Source organism: Anticarsia gemmatalis, chromosome 1, assembly GCF_050436995.1.
Source record: "Anticarsia gemmatalis isolate Benzon Research Colony breed Stoneville strain chromosome 1, ilAntGemm2 primary, whole genome shotgun sequence".
Taxonomy (NCBI): domain Eukaryota; kingdom Metazoa; phylum Arthropoda; class Insecta; order Lepidoptera; family Erebidae; genus Anticarsia; species Anticarsia gemmatalis.
The window spans coordinates 15,113,045-15,130,553 of NC_134745.1; the positions used below are offsets into that span (position 1 = coordinate 15,113,045).

General features: G+C 34.3%; 1 protein-coding gene across 3 annotated transcripts in view; it reads right to left on the reverse strand.

Annotated features, from left to right (window-relative positions):
- Dscam3 (Down syndrome cell adhesion molecule 3) overlaps positions 1 to 17,509 on the reverse strand; it is a 185,037-nt gene that overhangs the window by 101,459 nt on the left and 66,069 nt on the right. For all 3 annotated transcript variants that reach the window (XR_012959712.1, XM_076121587.1, XM_076121579.1), the window contains exon 4: positions 9 to 151. Coding sequence is in view for 2 of the 3 variants with exons in the window: in XM_076121587.1 (XP_075977702.1) it covers positions 9 to 151 (143 nt within the window). In the remaining variant the exon portion in view is untranslated. The remainder of the gene's footprint in view (positions 1 to 8; positions 152 to 17,509) is intronic.

Genomic DNA, 17,509 nt, shown 5'->3' on the forward strand with positions numbered 1-17,509 from the left:
TTACTAACCTGCCTGTGTCCTCATATCTCTGGTGACGATGGCGCCGTGCGCGTTGTGTGCTCGGCAGCGGTACACGGTCGCGTGGATGTCTTGCCGGTACTGCACCGCGCCGAACGGCAGGAACACTAGCGTGCCGTTGTCGAGTACTTGTCTGTGAAAGAAATAGATGTTTGATGTACGTGCCTTTTTATCATCAAAATGTGTTGAGCATAAAACAAAATTGCTTAGAACTGTTCTTGAAGGAATGCTAAACCGCCAACCAGTGACTTGGCCAACGTAGTAACCCTTACCCTATTTCGGGAGGAGAGAGAAAGTCAAATTTATTTATTTCCTTATGATTTAATTTAAGCTTATTTTTTTTGTACATAACTTTTAACCACAACTTTGCAACTTGTTCAATGTGTTATTAATGGACATATCTGATAATATTTACAACTTTTAATAAATTAACGTGCTTGCATTTTGTTTACCACATCTCTCTTTGCGAATCATAAAGCCAACATTACCTACACACTCAACCCGAACATTGTAAACCACTACATCAAACAATACAACCGAGTCAAACTTTTAAACAGCACTCAAACAATAAACCTAGTTCATTTGAACCGCACTCATTTTGGGAACAAACTCGTAAAAAAGTGCCGGAACTAATTCCACAATAAAACCTTCCGAAGGGAAAGGGAATATCTTAAAAATGTAACTAAAAGGAGACATAAAACAGCCGCACTCGATTCTTTGAATTATTCCATTGACTTTAATTCCCGCGATGAAAAAAGGGATAAGACCGAATTAGGGAAAAATGCACTGGTATTTTTTTATCGCGGTAATTGGCGTCGAGGGTCTGCAGAATATTTTAAAGTTTCATGATGTGTTAGAATTTTTATTGGATTATTTGATTTATGATGTATTATGCGAAGTTATGCGGATGTTCTCTTTGATCGGTATGAGGTGATTGAGCTAAGGCTATGGTTGTATCTTTTGTATCGTATTCTTTGACGAATATCGAATAACGAATTCGAACTCAATAATGCCACGCCTAAAAGCCAAGTGTATTAACATTTATGTAAGAATATGAACAGGCAATAAGTTTCCTTAACTACCGATTTAAATTTACTTATAAAACAAATAACTACCTACTCTCTCTTCGTATACATTCATTTCATTTTATTACAAAAATAACGTAAAATCTTGTTTGTAAACCTTAAAAGATATCGCAGCTTAAATTGTAATAGACTAGGTGTTAAAATGTCGGTGTGTGGGCGTAATCTTGTTGGACTTAAGACCTTTATGTACTGAGGAGAAGTTAAGTGGTTTTTGCTTAGGGATTGCCGAGTTCATTTTAAATTGACACCCACGTGTTTGAAGTCATTTTTGTCACAAATGTCTTGGGGCTATGTATTATTTAAGCGATTTAAAGTGCCGGTTTCACCACTTATGGTTAAAGTAATGAATAAATAGGGCGGGAACTTTTACAAAAGATTCGCTAAGATTTTTTTTTAACTAAATGATGCTTTTAGATATAGCGAATTTGAGGTATTCATTGCGTATCATAATAGTTTAGTAAATAATTACATGTTTTATAATTTTCCTTTATGCATTAATGTCATGTGAAAGAGAAAAAAATGTGTATTAACGGCTAATGCGCGTCTGTACTTCTCAATTTTTCCATTATCAAAATTTTCATTGTACTTTCAACTTTGATGACTATACCTATGCATTAAAATTTTAAGGAACAGCAAAGAATAAACATCAGTATTTCTACAAACTTTTTCGAATCCGCTAAAATACCACAAAAACGAACCGTACAAGAACCAGCTCTGAAATATAAGTCATTTATCTTCATTTACAACTCACAAAAACTTGTACAATTGTAGAATATATTCAATTGTGGGACAGACGTCTGCTCAAATGAGTTTTTATTTCGAAAGGGAAAAGTGAACGTTGGGAACAATTTTACCCGCGTATGTAATGTGTTTGAAAAACGGACTTTAATTTTCTCAGAAATGACTAAACCGATTAAGGTGTTGGGGTTTTTTGATTTTATTATTTGTTTAGGAAAATACGTTGTAACGGGCAAAAAAATATAAACGACTATGATAATTATATTCATTAGTCACTCATATAATTTGTACCAACTTTATTACACAAATACAATTCCTTTCTCACAAATAGAGATAAAGCAGTCTACTCTAGTTACCGCCGAAATCTTAAAAAAAACTTTATTAAACCTCTAAACAATAATCGTATCATCTGGCTATCGTTTTCAGAATAAATATCGCTATTTGTTAGAAAACCTTTGCAGGGATTCTCTTGAGGGTTAAATAGCCGATGAGTTGTAAATACCGTCAGCAGACAGTGATATTCGGTTTATATTAGTTAAAGTGGGAAGAAAAAGGGAAGTCCTGTGCCTATTAGTAGGACACATTAAGAGCTAGTAAAAAGAAGAAACACAACTAGCAGATTAGGCTTATAACACAATTCTCATACTAATGGCAGTAAAACTTATTGACACATTAGGTATGTGAAGTCTTTAACTTAGATCTACACAGGTTTCTTTTTTTAACTTAAACTAGTATGCAAAGTCCCCAACCTGCACTAGACCAGCGTGGTGGACTCAAGACCTGACCCCTCCCTCTCATTGGGGAAGGGACCCTTGTCTAGCAGTGGTACAGTCACGAGTTAAATAAAAACTACATGCGTGGCGAACTTTCGGCACATTTTAACATGTTCAGTGACCTTTGCTACTGACCGTACCTGAAGGGATGAGATAAAACTGTGGTATGTATAGTGCGGTGTTTGTCCTTTCGCGGTCGTTTCGGGTTTTAATTAAACTTGACTGTTGTGCGGTCGAGCCGATAACCTGCTTACGATGTATGAGTTTTGTTAGTTGTGGTTTGTAAATAGAAAATATTTAGTTTAAAGGCGTTATATTTTGGACTAGCTGACTCGCGCAACTTTAGTTGCGTGACATAGGTCAAATTTCCCCCGTTTTTGTAACATTTTTAACTGGTACTCTGCTCCTATTGGATGTATCGTTATGATATATAGCCTATAGCCTTTCTCAATAAATGGGCTATCTAACATTGAAAGAATTTTTCAAATCGGACCAGTAGTTCCTGAGATTAGCGCGTTCAAACAAACATACAAACAAACAATCAATCAATCAAACAAACAAACTCTTCAGCTTTATAATATTAGTATAGATTTAGTATTAATTTTATGAGTTCATATACATATATTATTAGGTTATACAGCATTCTGTTATTGTACTACGAATTTATTTTAGCTTTACATAATTTTGGCCTGAAACAGATTAAACTATTGAGTATCAAAGTTTGACACTTAAATAGTTTCTACGGCACCAACTAGAGGCGCTGATCAGATTTTCATAATTTTTTTTTCGATAGCTGCTTTTTCCCTGGCCGCTTGAGATAGCAGCAGAAAATCACAGCTCTGGTACTCGGTAGCCTTCCGTAGCTCCAATTAATATTACAATTCGAGTATAATTTATTTGTATTGTAATATTAATTTATAATATTTTCACATTAAATAATAGTCATTAAAATGTGAATATTGGTTCCCAGCTTTGATTACACATCAATATTCCGAGAAAAAATTAACCTTTTGCTGAACATAATGACTACCACAATGTTATTTATCTTTCACATTATTCGTTGAATATACAATTGAAATACGAGAGGAACTTTAAATTATAAAGAGCGTTATGGCACGTGTTTCCCGGAAAATGTCGATCGCGGACACTTTTTTATAATTATTATGAAATATGTTCATAAAATTGTATATTACTTTACTGCTAAATACATTTTTAAACTCAGCAGCTAAGATTTCCACGTCCTATAAAACAATAACCCCATATATGTATAACTCATTTAAAACTTATTAAAAATCCACAATACAAGTTTAGAGTTCCAAAGTTTTTTATTTTAAATTTGTTATTCCCGCAATTGAGATTGGTCTTCTTTATTTGAGCGCTTTGACAATTGGAAATTGCTGCATAATTTTCGTAAAAATCTTGAAATAACATTTTCACTTTGTTACCTATACTAAATATACTAATAAGGTTATAAGGTCGTTACAAACGTACGAACTATTAATCGAAAAAATAAGGAATATAACAATGTAAGAGCGAGTGAAAGACTCCGATAAAATGAAATGACTTACTTTGCACGTTTAAAATGACCCGAGTATAGTTGAAATAAGCTTCAAGGTTTTTCAAAATTAATTCCATCAACTCTTGTAAGTCCTAGCTATATACATATATAAAACTCAAAGGTGGCTGATTGTCTGACATAGTGATCTATCAACGCACAGCCCAAACCACTGGACGGATCGGGCTGAAATTTAGCTCGCAGATAGATGTTATGATGTAGGCATCCGCTAAGAGAGGATTTTGTCGAATTCCACCCCTAAGGAAATAAAATAGGGGATGAAAATTTGTATGAAGATTCTGTCCTAAGGCACAAACCACGCGGACGAAGTCGCGGGCATAAGCTATTCCAATATAAAGGTAAATAAAACATAACATGTAGGTGTAGTTATTTATAAAACGTTCGGGTGTTTGTTACCCTTTCAAGCCAAAACGTCTCTTAGAATTTCACGTAACTTGATCCGTTCCTAACTCGAGATGTAGGTTGACGTTAAACTCTTTTTCATCCCTCCCCCTTTCACCCCTCCCCTCCCCTCAAGGACAGGGGAATTTGAAAACTGTTTTTTCCTCTTATTTATAGTTGTTTGAATGATCAGGTTGCATTGAGAAAGACGTTTTGGATTGTAATTCTTGATGAATGTCAAGACATTATTTGATTGCATTCTTGTATCGACAAGGGTGCAATGAATATAATTTAAGGCATTTATTTAATTTTCTAGAGTCACTTGGCCAGCGTGGTGGGTTAAAGGCTTTCCTCAATCTGGGAAGAAACACCGTGTCGTTTTTCTTAATTTAACTTCATTTATGATTTATCAGAGGATAAAGGTATAAAGAGTCAAATAATATAAAATAGAGACCTACGAAGGGAAAAGTACTTAGTAAAATTGAAGATACAATCTTTTATTTATTGTAACTTTGTCTTCGTTTTAAAAAATTAAGCAACTGTTTTTAGGGATATTTGATACATATGCACATTACCTAGGAGTCTGTGGTATCAAACTAAGTAATGAAACCCAACCACGGTTTTACCTAGATTACTGCTACTAATATACTCTCTACTAGTTTATTGCCATCGATATTACACCAAAACACACTGCAATATCTTCTTACACAAAAAGCCCAATTTCCCTTCACCGTCTCCATAACATACATTATAACACAATAATATACAATATTAGAATACATTTACCGATATTACTCCGTCATCCAAGTTCTGAGGTACACACGTGTCATCACACGAGGTCGCGCTCATTTCCCGCGGGAAATTCACGGATAACTCCCAGGCAAGGTAAGAAGAGTTTTTGACTAAATTACTGCGGCTTTCTTTGTGACGTCATCGTAGAGGAAGTAGTTCGGATAGTAACTTTTGCCACCTAATAATAACAATTGAATGATACTATTTCTACAGTTTATTTTCTATGTCGTAATGTGCTAGTGCCGCAAGATAGTCGGCAAAGTCGAAGAAGGTCTTTACGGGTACGTTTCTAAAAGGATTGGAAGTAAAATAAGCAACTGAAAAATAAGTCTACGGGATTAACCTTCATCCAGCAGTACGACACCAGCATAGTCTAATACAAAATATGTCTTTAATGACAATACGAATATATCTCTTTATTTCTAGAAGATAAACAATCAGCAGAAATATTGGTGTATCGACTATTCAGTTTTCTTGTTCTGTTCTTGGGCCATGTCACACCTTCAAGCATAGCGGACAAGATCTTGAACATAAAGATAAAAGCTATCGACGCGTAATTAATAGTAGACGAATAATAGCCTAATATTTTCTTCAAATAGTCTTCTATAATACCTTAAATTAAAACACTGAATCCTAAATATCACGTAATCTAAATTATCTTCAATACGAGATACCACTAATGTCCAATAAATCAGAGTGGACATCAATATGTTGGACAAATGTACTTGCACATTAATTACCACAAAGCAACTGAGATACGCGCTATATACATGTATGAGATATATAGTACACAAGTATAGTATATAGTATTCACTATATAGTTATAGTGTATATAGAGTAATTACTGGTAATACGAATCTTGTGGTATCTCTCGATCGGTTCTGAGAATGGCTTTGATGATTAATTTGTAGAAAGTGTAAGTAATATAAATCTTAATTAGTGCAGTTTTAGATTAAATGCTTGAGGAGCAATATTCGAGTTCGCAAAAATAATATTCTAGAGATTTTAGTACACACTTGAACTCTTTTAACGTGCGTCTAAAATTTCTAAAGAATAACAATGCTTTAGAAATTTTAGACGCAGGTTAAAACTAGTACTTGGTTACGAACCAAGTAAGTACTAGTTTTAACCTGCGTTGTAACTTGCAAGGGTTGTTAACAATTACCCTCATACAAGGTGTGATATTAGTTATGTCAGTATTCACACCATTATTATACGAAGAAGATGTAGATATTGTTTTAACAGTGTCGAGCATCATCAGTTTGTCATTTGAAAAGTACTGACAAAAAAAAATGTTTTTTTGAAGAATTACAAAATTTCTCGATAACTAGCCGGTTATTGATAGTATAATTAATCAATAATAGTAGCGAATCGACGTACAGATCTTAACATTGATTCTTTACGAAAATTTAAAAAGTACGTATTTCCAGAAAATAAGCCACAAAAAATGATAACGCAAAAATTAGCGAAACCGCGAAGCAAACGCTCTAGCTATAACAATGTATCTAGTACAGGGTGTTTATAATTAAATCAAACAAGATAATCCGCGAGCCGCGCTCAAACACAGCGAGATTGCAACTAATCGCTATTGATAGATTGATGATGTCTCGCGTTGTGTACTCATTAAAAACACGCTGTGTAATCACTCGTTATAGTATATGTGTATAAGCAAGAAAAAACTACATTTTAATTTCGAAGTAACATGTTAAATGTTATACAGTCAGCCCTAAAGCTAAGCTCCTGTTATTTAGACGAAAAAAAAAAGCCATGGAAAGTCCTAAGCATGTATTAAAAAAAAAAGAAACCGTTAGCCTTCGAGTGTGTAGAATTGGATAGTTTTGGTCTTTCTTATGAATAAGGCTTTCAAAAATCTGGTCCCAGAGACCAGCACGCTCAAAACTACTTCAACTTTATTCTTATAGTATATGACAAAAACTACGATCTTTAAGAAGTAATGTCCTCTCATATAATACCCGGAACTGTTGAACAACGACATGCTGTGTAACGATACCAAGGCGATAACACCCTGTATAAATAATAAATCAGCATTCATCGATTAGTTATGAACTACACCTTAATACATAATTCAAGCTCACCACCGGCTTATAATCTTAACCAAAATTACCAATCAACATGCGCGCATTACAATCAATAACTAATAAATTATTGCTCTGTTTCCTATTAACTTGCCTACCTACGAGTTCTGCGTAAGTTACCTACTGCTAATATTGAGTTCGATTCTCCGGTTGGACAAAGTTCTAGTGCAGTTTCCTTATTCTTTTTTTTCTTTCTGTAATAAACATCTCCCGCACTAAAATTGCTCTCGTGTCGCGAGATCTTTTACTAACATACAAATAACGGACATAAAGTTCAACCAGACCCGAAACAATTATTTGTGGATCGCTCAATAATAATTGTTACGTGTGTTCATATTAGATCTTACAATAGCAGGTAACGTGTTTACTTTTCCGGTCTAGACGGTAGTGTACACAACTTATGACGAGGTTTCTTGTTCGATTCTTAAATCATGTAAAGTGCTACTGAGCTGTTCTATATTAGGAAATGATTATAAGTAGACCGGAGTACCGTAAACTGAATCATCATAATATATATGTAGACCGGAGTACCGTAAACTGAATCATCATAATATATAAGTAGACCGGAGTCGATAAAGGGTTCGGTATATGGTAATAGGTTCATTTTAACATGAGACTAACATTGTAAATAACGAAGTATGAGAGTATTTCATACACCTTTCAGGCAGAGCAAATTTGACGTAATAAACCAATAAAAATAACAATCAATAACAACTAAATTATGTTCAAACTATTTCCTATTAATGGCCAATTACCGTTAGGGTGAACCACCCTATTATCGGTCCAAACAAATGTTACTGTCGTTAACTTTTCACATAAATTTTTGTCACCCTATTAAATTGGTAAATGTAATTTGGAGGGATAAGGGAGGCTTTGGCTTAGCGATATTGCCTTTGTTTCGTACGTAATAGGGTATAAATAATATTGTAAATATTGCCCTGAATAATGATGTAGGTTTAATGTGAAATTGTGTTTTATGTCAGCGTTTAAAGTAAGAATGAAATCCTTTGTTTTTTGTACGACTTTTGTTTTTCGCCAATTACACATTTCTGAAGGCATTTATATTTTTCATATTTGAGTAAAAGTCTGTTGTCATCGAAAAGGGTACAACAATAACTTTTATTATAATATTATATATAAAAAATGGTGATTCTTCTTTCATCTGAAAACGGCTAAAGCATACTTTGGCAACGATTGGTACATATTTAATTATTAACATTAGTTACTTTTTATTGGTGGATAGAGTTGTGCTCACACTATAATATTCCTTTAATATTTGTGAATGTTTGTCAGTTTTAAAAGCTGAAAATAATTATAAGATCGAGACAAATAAGCCAAAACCTTTTATTTCGTATTTTTAAATAGGTAAGACATATTAAAATATTCTGCATGCAGATCAATTTATTCTGCCATTTTTGTCGGAATACGTTTTAGGAATATAAACTGGAACTCGTTATAGAGAGTAACTCACACGTGAAGGGATGTGTTCGTAAAAATTTTAATTATCTCCTAAAGATATCCTTCGTTACTTCGCCTAGTGTTTCGGAGCTGGTCCCAGTTTGAAGCAAAAGCGGTTAAATCTAACGTTGTTGTTATATTGATGATTACGTTTACATATTTATGCAGAAAGTTACTTGGGATTTTGTCTTCGAGTAACAATAGTTTATTTTTTGTAAAGAAAATCAAAATTATCATCTGAAAATTGTAAAACAATTAAGTATTGTATTTGAACTGCCAAGCATTACTCAATTTTTACATTTGAATGCAAGCATTGCATTGTATTGATTCAAGTCATTCATTGTGTGAATGTAATGTCAAAATACAATTGCTTTAATATCATAGTTTGACCAGTATTTAAATTCTCTCTTTTTTTTAATAGGTAATATTTAAATGATATCTCATCAGCTGCATGTTCAACTTCAAATTAATTATAACACCGCTATCGCTCTCACCTTATAACTTGTACCACACAACATCCGTTCGTAAATTTTCGCGGGCCAGTGCTCAAAGGGTGTCCGCGTTCGTTAGTCGCGACACGCTCCGTCTTTGAAAAATAACTGCCAAAGAATATAATATATACCAGTATGTACGTTATATGTTCATACATCATTATAAATTGGAAAATATTTGGCGAATGCTTACAAAGAGAAAATATAGTTTCGTCAAGTTTTCTCTAGCAAATAATATAATATATAACGTCTTGTTTTATGAGCTACGACGTAGTGTGATTTTTACAGACTTGAGTGTCGAGTAAAAATAGCTGATGACTGTCTTTGTGACGCAGTCGGTAGTGTATGCGATTGCCACGAAGAGATTTCGGGTTCAAATTTTAGGTTAGGCAAAAAAGTTTTACCTGAGTCTTTCTGTTAATTATTCTTCAAAGATTGCCTGGAGTTAGGAAGTTGAGGCAGTAGACCTTAATGCCTTGGAGAGCACGCGAAGCCATTGTTCTTCACCTGCCACCGGGCTATGAGAATGATGGAATAGAATGTATCTGTACTGTACAGTGTACATGACATACACTTGGACAATATAAACAAAGTCTTGCACAGTTGGCTGGTTTACTGGCTGATCTACTGGCTGGTCTACTGGCTGGTCTACTGGCTGGTCTACTGGCTGGTACGTGTGTTCCTGTATATTCCTCTAAATATTTTTTGCGAACGTAATAACGTTTTATTACTTCTTCGCAGAAAATGCTTCAGAAAAACCGTAGTCTCTCATTCATCACAAATACTGTATCAAACTTTACGATATTCACTCACATGTTACAACGTTAGGTTATTAAGAATATTGTAAATTGAAAAACTTTGATTACTTACAGTTTGCCCCAGTTTCGTGTAACGAGTAAGCACTTGACGCCGGTAGTTCCAAGTCATTCTAACTTATTTATTTACTTGCTTATAATAACTTTATGAATTCAATTATAACAGTTTATTTTTAACTTTTAGTTTAATGGTTTTGTTTTTAATGGTCATTCTATAGATCGTGGTGGGTGACCGTATAGTCGTATTTTAACTAGGCGTCTTCGTGCTTTGGAGGGCACGAAAAAATAAGTATGAGTCCCGGCAATTGTCAATTAAGTTAACAATCGTTAAGCCATGTCGAAGGCCTTCGGGTGGCTTCAACAACTTTGACACTAGGTTGCGGCATGTAAAGTCCCCAATCTGTACTTGGCCAGCGTGGTGGACTCAAGGCCTAACCCCTCCCCTTCAATGCAGACCCTTGCCCAGCAGTGTGACAGTTATGGGCTAAAAAAATGAATGAGATTAATAAATTAATGTGTTTAATGGTTCGTCCTTCTTTAATTCAAACGATAAACTCGGAGAAAGGACATAGGTTATAATTTGTATTATGTTAAGGAGAAAGGATATATGTTTTATCCACGAGTGGAGCTAGAGGCACGAGCTAGTTATGTAACAACTCAATACTCGAAAACCTCCAAACATCACAAGCTTAAACATCCAGAACAAAAACCAACAAAAGAACAAAATAAAGAATAAAAAAGACAATTTCGTTAAAATCCGATTAACTAACAACTTCTTTATTTTCTCAGAAAAAACATTCATTTTGGCATCAAAGAGCTGGAATAAGGTTCCTAATAGAAGCGGCCGGCTGAATCGAATAAGTGAATTATTTTGTCGGTTTGATAAATTAATATTTTGCGGCCTCCGATATTTATGTGTACGAGATGAAACAAACGGAGTGAAGTTTTGTAATGCTTTTATTTTGTTTTCGTGATTATTTTGAGAGTACGGAGTACAGAGGATTGGATCCGTTTTTAAATGTCCCTGTGAGCAAATGTTTTGTATGTGATTATAAGTTGTCTTAAGTGTATTTTATACTGTAGAAGTAACTATTGATCCACTGTCCGTTTTTTATATTTCTCTACAACTTATTTAATTTTACTTGTCATAGACGTGGCATACCTTAGCGACAATTTAAAAACTGTTTTATTTTTCAGTTTTTAAAATTGCGCATAATGACATTAAATTAATTGTTTCTCATTAAATATGTACCCCAGTTACTCTTTTTTTCCACATTATAATAATATGTCGTGACTAAACAAAAACAAAATCTATATAAAACCTGGTAACCAAACCCGGAACCACGTTACTACTATTACTGCAATTTGGACAAAAAAGCCGTCATTTTACTAAAGTACACTATTACCGTCCCACTGCTGGGCAAAGTTCTTAAGATAAATGATCAACAGTATCCCGACGGCCTCGTATAAAACAACTAAAGGTTTTATGACTTGTTCTCTAGGACTTTCACTCATTTCGTACACAATTTACTTGGAACAGTACTATTACCGATTGACCTTAGAACAAAACGTTTAGAACGTAGTAGAAAGGATGACAATAGGTTTTTTGCAGTAGGTTCTTTCAGATTAGTTTTTATATTGATCTCATTATTAATTACTCAAGAATACGTATCTCTAATACACAATGGAATTTTATTGAATTCTTATTCATTTGTTGTGGTGGCGCAAATCAGCCACAATGCATTCATCTCCATTTTACTTTCATGTTATGCTTCGAATCATGGAATTTCTGTTTGAATATTGCCAACAGCCTTGAGTTGTGGCTTGGCAATTTGATGTTTATGGAAAAAGCTGAACTCCTAATTATGAATCAAAACTATACGCAATCGGTAGCCAAAATCTTTGGGAATACCAGACGTTGCATAATAAGAAAAACGTTTAACACAAAATCATCATTATATTATTAAAATTTCAAAATCGTGCACCCCGAAGTTTCCACGATTCAAAGACTTCCTCAATCAGCAGTTTGGAAGTTATTTGCAATATTAACTTGGCATTCAGAAGGGTACAGCAATAAATTCACTTTCATAGAACATTTTCTATCAGCGCTTTGTAAAGGTGAAAGTACTGAATTTAATTAAACGAAATGCTTTGAATTCTGCGAAACAAGACTTAGGAAAGTGGTATTCTTTTTAAAGGTGGTAGCTGTTCCTGGAACCTGATTTTTACTTATTTTCACACTGTTTATAGTAATGTTATCTGTCAACAACATTATCGAGGGATTCTTGGTCACTTACATATTTGTATTTGACACTTTGACTTGTTTACATAAATATGGTACTTATACATAACTACATTATCGTATATATTATATATAGTATGACAACTCAGTGGAGAGCCTCAGTATGTATGATTTATCTACATAGTATCAGACAGATTCAGCCCCATAAGCCTGATGTTCTGAATCTTGTATACTTGCATCTAAGGCTCTCTACTAAGTCGTTGGACTATATAACATTCAAAATAAATATTTATTGTTCCATAGTAGCATAAAGCTCCTTCTATAGCAAACGGGTTGAACATACATGCCTTATCAGCAGTCTATATTAACCTTCAACACGGACTCTAAACTTATAAATGAATACACAAACACATTTAATATTAAAATTAACTTCAAAAATATACCACCAAAATTAAACTTAAAAAACAAACAGAACAAAAAGCATCCTATTTCATCCACTCAATGATAAATTACAGCTAAAAATAAAACCAGCTACAGAAGTGACCCTTGTAATATATTTAACTCGTCCATTTTGAAAGACTACAAATTATGTAAATTAGAGAAGAACTTTTAGCGAGGACTATTATGAAAATTAGAAATTCAGGGCTCGCCACGCTTTTGAAGCAGACCTCGGAATATTTGCACGACGAATGTTTCGCGCTACTGGTTCTTTGCAAATACGTGGTGATGTGTGCGCAGAAATATATGAATGGTTGTTTTATTTTAAAAATTACACATACATTGATGGATGTAATGTTTTAACCAGCCTTAAGACTAAAGATTTGAGGATGATAGTGTGTGGAATAGAATAAGTGTAATAAAGGATAAAAGGTTAATGTTTTTGTTGTGATAATTAAGAGGGAAAGCTCTGGACATTCACTCATTGCAGAAATGGTGCACAAATTTTTCTCCTTACTATTAAAATTGATGGGTTAAATTTATATTTATATATTATATTAAAATTTAAGTGGTATGGTGGCATACTGTAGGGTATATTGCTGTGATGTAATTGTAAATACAGAAGACGGTATCTACAACATTTATTTTTTTAATAATGTTCCTCATTTCATACAATTTAGTTTAATAATTACTTCGCTTACTGGGGAAGTTCTTGCAAAATAAAGAAGCCTTAAGTCCACTATGCGCAAAAAATGTGAATTCACATCTTTGTACTCTTTCACCAACAGCTTATGGAACTCAAGGACATAAGGTTTCATCATGTAAAAATCAAAATCAAAGTCAACTCTTCAATACCTACATAAAAGTTATAATAGCTAACTACACAAAGCCTAACGGTAACAAACTAAATCCATCCATTCAAACTAAAACGCTATCTAAACAAACGATGCCAGATATGAAAATGAACAGTTAACAGTTATTTAGTTCGGTAAATACTATGACTGTTTCAATATTCATGTAAAAGTAAATACGATAGGACACTGGTTAGTTCTCACGTTGAATACGACTGGGGCTTACTGTAGAGACGTCCATAGCCAGTTGCGCTCACCGTTCGGTAAACGATCTGTGGGTTAAGCAAACGTTGGCGCGGTCATTCTATAGATGGGTGACCGCATAGTGGTATTTGAACTGGGTTCTCCGTGTTTCGGAGGGCACGTAAAAAGTCGGGCCCGGTTGTTGTCTATTAAGATAACAGTCGTTAAAGCACGTCAAAGGCCTTTCGGGCGGCTTGAACAACTTTGACACAAGGTTGACCACTAACCATACGATGAGAGAGAACTGTAAAGCGATTTCCTACATACTACTATCGTACTTTTGACATTTAAAATGACTTAAAGAAAATAGTTCCTGCAAATTACGCTAGGGGCGCGGGCGCTGATCAACTTCTCATACATAGTTGATCATTCATAGTGGTATAAACTATTGCCCTCGTGTAACTATACTTCTTATTAGGTTTCTCTTAGTATAACTGAGAATTTACTGGTATCACACAATCATTTCAAGTTAATCTTTCAATTTTTGAAGTCTAGCTAGTGACTGGAAAAAATATGTATTTTTTTAAATTATACTGACCTTTGATATTTCGAAATTAGTCTGCATGCAAAGTCGATTATGAAGCATTTTTAATATATTCTTACGGTTTTTAATTTAATTACAGTACCTAATCCCAGCACCACGGATGTAACATCATCAGAATGTCATAATAAAGACGACGTCGCTCCCTCGTGTTGCATTAATCAGAAAAGCCATGAGAGATTAAGGTTTATGTCGTAAAGCTTCATAAAGAAAACTTTGGGGTCACCAGAGCCAGTGTGAGCCTCGTAATCCACAAACGGTTGAAGTTCCACTTTATACACCCCATAAACCTCTTTGCCAAACAACTTCTGTGATTTTTCCTTCAACCACACTTGGCACGTTCACAATCTAGACAATACGAAAAACCTTGCAGATTTCCTTCGAAAAAATATTGTTTTTCGACGAAATGTGAGTTTTTCCGAACACATAACGCTTTGCAAAAGTTTTCTCAGCAGTTTCCTTTACTGTCCAGTCTGTCTGCCCGCCCCGGATAAATCAAACGTCGCAAGCCGAAGATTTACGACGACACCCGAACGTTACCGAACAGCCCCGCTGACTTAGCACAGCTTACGCCGTAATAAAGTGAATGGCGAATGTTTTAACTGAGTTGTGAGATAATTTCGAAGACAAACAGTAAAATCCTATTCAAATTTACGTGTAATCTCGAGTCTGCTTTATATAAGTTGCGATACGGATTTTGAGAAGCGAAGCCGAAATTGTGAGGTTATTCGTTGAAATTTACAAGCGAAATGTCAAAATCACTCGGTGTAGTGAAGGTGTGTACTAGTGAACTGCAATATGACTGGCAAAATGTGGTCTGAATTTGGTTTGAAATCATTTTGTTTCCTTGCGCTTTGAGCATCAATCGGTTGTATAATTCATTTATTTAATTTTACCGAAATGTACACAATAAATATTATGATCGTTTTGTAGGGTTTTCTATATCAAGTTTCTATCATTGGGTCATTACCGGTTTTTAGAAGATTTGATTTCTTTTTCATAAGTTTCTTGAGCTTCCCGTATGACAAGATATATGGATACGAATGAGGCAAGGAAAGTTTGTAAGAATGGCATGTTTTGTTAGTAAATTGTTTAAGAAGTCCCACCCCACGACACGTTTATAAGAAGCTATGTATAAATTAACTAATAACATAAACCCAATTATATTTTTATTTGAGTAAAAAACAACTAAAAAGGTCTATTAAATCCATTAAAAACACAAGTAACGTTAATGGTCCCTCCGGTAAGTAATTTTCATAATAAGTTTGTTTGTTAAGAGCTGGTCACAAAGTAATTATGTTCGCGCTAATCTATTTATTGTACTAGGAGAACAGCCTATGGTAAGAGGTTTTTAAACCTGAGTAAATCTTAAAGTTGAGAGTTACTGAGGTGGCTACGTCAATACAAACCAGTCTGACAAGCTTTTGATAGTCTGAAGATTATTTTTCTTGTGTTATATAACAAAATATGTGTCTTGTTACCAATGCAAGAACTTTGTTTACTGTTCATTACTGTTCTTTAATACAGTTTCTTTTATAAATCTCTTTTCATTAATACTATACTGAAATGTATTGTGTTAAGAGAATTTTACCATAGGATCTCTAACTTTGGGGCTCTGTATAATATTTTACAAGCCTGATCACATTCTATTATTCTTGCCAGTCTTTATCGATCACACATCATGACGTCACGGTCTTGAGTATCTCACAAAACGACCATCAAAGTAACAAACTAAACAACGAAACAGTTTCTATTTTCAGCTTTCAGCTCAAACGAACCGCACAGCCTTCAATTAGAACCAAATCTCAACAAAGATATTCTCAAACAGTACTCTAACGAATATCAGCTGAGTCGGAGTTAACAGCCAATCAACCTGCAGCGCACTCTACAACTAACCCCCTCTAGCGGCGGATTCATGAGTTCATAACACAAAGTAAAACATAAAAAAGGAAATTGAAATAACTACGACAAAGGTCTCTACTTCGAATAAAAACAACACAACTACACAATCGAAAAGCTATCTTAAAGCAACGTACCTAAGATTCAATTTTGCAATACCATCTCTTTGTAAACAATACTAGAACATTTTCGCTAATTATCTCCACGGAAACCCGTAATTTCTCGGTCCTTTTAATGCTTAAATTTCAGTAAAACCTAAATGTCGATTTTGCACTTTATAGGGTTGAGATAAGTGTTATTTTGCATTGTAAAACTGTTTTATCATTTGAAATTGTGAAAATGCGAGTTTTTTTAAAGCATTGTTTTAGGAACCTTTATGTTAAATGTTATTTTTAGCGTTATCTTTGTGAATTTATCGTTACAGCAGAGGGAGGCAATTCTTTACTTATTTTAAGCTAAGTAAGCGTTCCTGTTATTCAAATAGGTATTTTTCTAATAAAAACCTTTTTTAAGTACCCGCACATTTATATTTACTCCATTGTTTTGTAAGAAGAGTATGGATTGTTCGAGATTTCTTTTAAAGTTTCTAATAAAGATACCTGCAATTTTTGAACTGAGACAGCTTTAGAGTCTCTATATTTTAGAGACATTAGCTGTATATTATTATACTGCTACTACTAATAAAAAGAACCACGGTCAACCAAGACTCAAGCATCTGAAGGAGCCCCTTCAATACGAGGATATATTCATATTAATGACGTATAATATGAGGCACCCGAAGTCTGGTAAAGAAATAACCACTCTACTAACATTCAAATTGCCGAGAGTAAAAAGTCACCAGACTGCCTCCGTGACCCAGTGATTAAGGTCACCACGCCGCTACTATTGCGTCAGGAGGTCGTGGGTTCGATTCCTACACAGTACAATTTATTATTTGTGCGATCCGCAAATAATTGTTACGGGTCTGGTTGTGCATTGTGCCCGTTGTTTGTATGTTTGTAAAAGTCCCCGCGGCACAAGAGTAATTCTTAGTGCAAGAGTTGTCTTTTTAAAAAAATGGGAACAAGAATAA